Genomic DNA, 5,000 nt, shown 5'->3' on the forward strand with positions numbered 1-5,000 from the left:
GAGAGAGAGAGGAGAGAGAGAGAGAGAGAGAGAGAGAGAGAGAGGGAGAGAGGAGAGAGAGAGACAGAGAGAGAGAGAGAGAGAGAGAGAGAGGGAGAGAGGAGAGAGAAAGAGAGAGAGAGAGGGAGAGAGGAGAGAGAAAGAGAGAGAGAGAGGGAGAGAGAGAGAGAGAGAGAGAGAGAAAGAGAGGTGGAGAGAGAAAGAGAGAGAGAGAGAGACAGAGAGAGAGAGAGAGTGAATTATGTTTTTCTGTGTGACGTCTGTCTGTTGTGTCTGTCGAGTGTACACACACACACACACACACACACACACACACACACACACACACACACACACACACACACACACACACACACACACACACACACACACACACACACACACACACACACACACACACACACACACACACACACACACACACACACACACACACACACACACACACTCACACACCTACACCTCTCACCTGTGCCTGTTCCCCAGGTGTGAGTGTTTCCAGGTTGGGCAGTAGCTGTGTTGTGAGTGGGTAGTAGGGGTAGGGCTGTGGGTAGTACGGCTGGAGCTGGGACTGTGGGTCTGCCACCAGTGGCGGTTCCTCTACACGGTCCGCAGGTGTATCTTTAAACTGGGAATGTTAAAGTGACTGTGCAGTTAAAAATGTGATTATCCTGGTTTTTATAATGCTATAATTCCACACGTAACATTCTCGTTCCGGGCAGACTATTGTCAATGTAATCTTGTCTTTAGGGTAAATCTATGTGTGAAATTAGTTTCGCTATAGTTGAGGTTTAGTTTCGGACGGGCCGTCGTCAGCCGACCTGTCTGGTGGCGGACATCACCACTGTTTCTCCTCCATAGCTGACCGTGTCAAACCGTTGCCCTGGCAACGCCGTCTCTTCCACGATGTGACCGAAGTTTCCTCCTAAGCATTAAATGTAGACCAGGTGTTTATTGTGAAACAGGTGTTTATCCTGCTAAAATGTGTGCTTGCCATAATAAAATACGTTTTACGATTTTCTTTCTGCTTTCGGACCCCCACTGTTAGTATTGTGTTGAAATGTGTTCAAAACGAGTGGTCAGTTCTGGAACCTTCCCCGCGGACACAGGGGTCATCAGAGCAGGCTTCTAGTCTAGACAATCCTATCCGCCGATCTATGTTAGTAGATTTTCATTTGTATCGACACGCCCACACATCAGACGGAGCATTTCAATGGCAAAAGAGAAATAAATAATAACAAAAAAATATATGGAGATAATTGCATGACATCAACACACAGCAATGATTTAAAAATGAAATTTGAAAACTGGTTGGGGTTTTAACAATCATATCCGAATGTTTCGAACGTGGATATTACAGCTGTTGGACTGTGGACCTCTGTATATAGGAGTTGATGTTACTGCTGTGGAGATACTGTATATAGGAGTTGATGTTACTGCTATGGAGATACTGTATATAGGAGTTGATGCTACTGCTGTTGGACTGTGGAGATACTGTATATAGGAGTTGATGCTACTGCTGTGGAGATACTGTATATAGGAGTTGATGCTACTGCTGTGGAGATACTGTATATAGGAGTTGATGCTACTGCTGTGGAGATACTGTATATAGGAGTTGATGCTACTGCTGTGGAGATGCTGTATATAGGAGTTGATGTTACTGCTATGGAGATACTGTATATAGGAGTTGATGCTACTGCTGTGGAGATGCTGTATATAGGAGTTGATGTTACTGCTATGGAGATACTGTATATAGGAGTTGATGTTACTGCTGTGGAGATGCTGTATATAGGAGTTGATTCTACTGCTGTGGAGATGCTGTATATAGGAGTTGATGTTACTGCTATGGAGATACTGTATATAGGAGTTGATGCTACTGCTATGGAGATACTGTATATAGGAGTTGATGCTACTGCTGTTGAGATACTGTATATAGGAGTTGATGCTACTGCTGTGGAGATATTGTATATAGGAGTTGATGTTACTGCTGTGGAGATGCTGTATATAGGAGTTGATGCTACTGCTGTGGAGATACTGTATATAGGAGTTGATGCTACTGCTGTGGAGATACTGTATATAGGAGTTGATGCTACTGCTGTTGAGATACTGTATATAGGAGTTGATGCTACTGCTGTGGAGATACTGTATATAGGAGTTGATGCTACTGCTGTGGAGATACTGTATATAGGAGTTGATTCTACTGCTGTGGAGATGCTGTATATAGGAGTTGATGCTACTGCTGTGGAGATACTGTATATAGGAGTTGATTCTACTGCTGTGGAGATGCTGTATATAGGAGTTGATGTTACTGCTGTTGGACTGTGGAGATGCTGTATATAGGAGTTGATGCTACTGCTATGGAGATACTGTATATAGGAGTTGATGCTACTGCTGTTGAGATACTGTATATAGGAGTTGATGCTACTGCTGTGGAGATACTGTATATAGGAGTTGATGCTACTGCTGTTGAGATACTGTATATAGGAGTTGATGCTACTGCTGTGGAGATACTGTATATAGGAGTTGATGCTACTGCTGTGGACCTCTGTATATAGGAGTTGATGCTACTGCTGTTGAGATACTGTATATAGGAGTTGATGCTACTGCTGTGGAGATATTGTATATAGGAGTTGATGTTACTGCTGTGGAGATGCTGTATATAGGAGTTGATGCTACTGCTGTGGAGATACTGTATATAGGAGTTGATGCTACTGCTGTGGAGATACTGTATATAGGAGTTGATGCTACTGCTGTTGAGATACTGTATATAGGAGTTGATGCTACTGCTGTGGAGATACTGTATATAGGAGTTGATGCTACTGCTGTGGAGATACTGTATATAGGAGTTGATGCTACTGCTATGGAGATACTGTATATAGGAGTTGATGTTACTGCTATGGAGATGCTGTATATAGGAGTTGATGTTACTGCTATGGAGATACTGTATATAGGAGTTGATGGTTTCAATAAAAAGTGTAACTGCTTTCTTATTTTCAACCAGCTAAATATAAAGACAGACTGTGTTAAGAGGTAATGTCTGCTGTGTTAAGAGGTAATGTCTGCTGTGTTAAGAGGTAAAGTCTGCTGTGTTAAGAGGTAAAGTCTGCTGTGTTAAGAGGTAAAGTCTGCTGTGTTAAGAGGTAAAGTCTGCTGTGTTAAGAGGTAATGTCTGCTGTGTTAAGAGGTAATGTCTGCTGTGTTAAGAGGTAAAGTCTGCTGTGTTAAGAGGTAAAGTCTGCTGTGTTAAGAGGTAATGTCTGCTGTGTTAAGAGGTAATGTCTGCTGTGGTAAGAGGTAATGTCTGCTGTGTTAAGAGGTAATGTCTGCTGTGTTAAGAGGTAAAGTCTGCTGTGGTAAGAGGTAATGTCTGCTGTGTTAAGAGGTAATGTCTGCTGTGTTAAGAGGTAATGTCTGCTGTGTTAAGAGGTAAAGTCTGCTGTGTTAAGAGGTAATGTCTGCTGTGTTAAGAGGTAATGTCTGCTGTGGTAAGAGGTAATGTCTGCTGTGTTAAGAGGTAATGTCTGCTGTGTTAAGAGGTAAAGTCTGCTGTGTTAAGAGGTAATGTCTGCTGTGTTAAGAGGTAATGTCTGCTGTGTTAAGAGGTAGAGTCTGCTGTGGTAAGAGGTCATGTCTGCTGTGTTAAGAGGTAATGTCTGCTGTGTTAAGAGGTAGAGTCTGCTGTGTTAAGAGGTAAAGTCTGCTGTGGTAAGAGGTAATGTCTGCTGTGTTAAGAGGTAATGTCTGCTGTGTTAAGAGGTAGAGTCTGCTGTGGTAAGAGGTAGAGTCTGCTGTGTTAAGAGGTAGAGTCTGCTGTGTTAAGAGGTAGAGTCTGCTGTGGTAAGAGGTAATGTCTGCTGTGTTAAGAGGTAATGTCTGCTGTGTTAAGAGGTAATGTCTGCTGTGTTAAGAGGTAGAGTCTGCTGTGGTAAGAGGTAATGTCTGCTGTGTTAAGAGGTAGAGTCTGCTGTGTTAAGAGGTAGAGTCTGCTGTGTTAAGAGGTAACGTCTGCTGTGTTAAGAGGTAATGTCTGCTGTGTTAAGAGGTAGAGTCTGCTGTGTTAAGAGGTAGAGTCTGCTGTGTTAAGAGGTAATGTCTGCTGTGTTAAGAGGTAGAGTCTGCTGTGTTAAGAGGTAAAGTCTGCTGTGGTAAGAGGTAATGTCTGCTGTGGTAAGAGGTAATGTCTGCTGTGTTAAGAGGTAATGTCTGCTGTGTTAAGAGGTAGAGTCTGCTGTGTTAAGAGGTAAAGTCTGCTGTGGTAAGAGGTAGAGTCTGCTGTGTTAAGCGCTGTAGGTGATGAAATGTTCGTGTGGCTTACCTGAGGAGGGGAGGGAGTCTGAAACACAGTCAGCTCCTGACCAATCACAGGCGCCGATAGAGGATTTTGACCTATCACAGGCACTGATAGAGGATTTTGTCCTATCAAAGGCTCTGATGCAGAACGTAGAATAGGATTCTGACCGATGGCAGGCATCGATAGAGGATTCTGGCCAATGGCAGGCATCGATAGAGGATTCTGGCCAATGGCAGGCATCGATAGAGGATTCTGGCCAGGCTGTATTGGAAGGTTGTGGTTGTATACAGTAAGAGGGTAGAGGACAGTCCTCAGTGCTCCTGTGTGGTCAGGCAAGGTTATGGGATAAAACCCAGTCCAGCCACCGATCGGTAGAGGTGGTCCTGTCTGTCTCACCTGGTCAATACACACAACATCGTCACTTACATTTTCATGTTATACGTCCTCACTATCATCACACAGACAGACAGACAGACTACAGACAGACAGACAGACAGACAGACAGACAGACAGACAGACAGACAGACAGACAGACAGACAGACAGACAGACAGTAAACAGACAGAGAGACAGACAGACAGACAGACAGACAGACAGTAAACAGACAGAGAGACAGACAGACAGACAGACAGACAGACAGACAGAGACAGACACTCACTTACTCTGTCTGTGTACATCACCCATCATCATCCACAACAACAACAGTACTG

General features: G+C 43.8%; 1 protein-coding gene across 1 annotated transcript in view; it reads right to left on the minus strand.

Annotated features, from left to right (window-relative positions):
- Window positions 1–5,000, minus strand: part of LOC129864757 (uncharacterized) — a 20,591-nt gene that overhangs the window by 15,511 nt on the left and 80 nt on the right. The window contains exon 2 of the mRNA XM_055937052.1: window positions 470–628. Coding sequence (XP_055793027.1) covers window positions 470–628 — 159 coding nt within the window. The remainder of the gene's footprint in view (window positions 1–469; window positions 629–5,000) is intronic.

The sequence above is a fragment of the Salvelinus fontinalis genome, chromosome 11 (assembly GCF_029448725.1).
Source record: "Salvelinus fontinalis isolate EN_2023a chromosome 11, ASM2944872v1, whole genome shotgun sequence".
Classification (NCBI taxonomy): Eukaryota; Metazoa; Chordata; class Actinopteri; order Salmoniformes; family Salmonidae; genus Salvelinus; species Salvelinus fontinalis.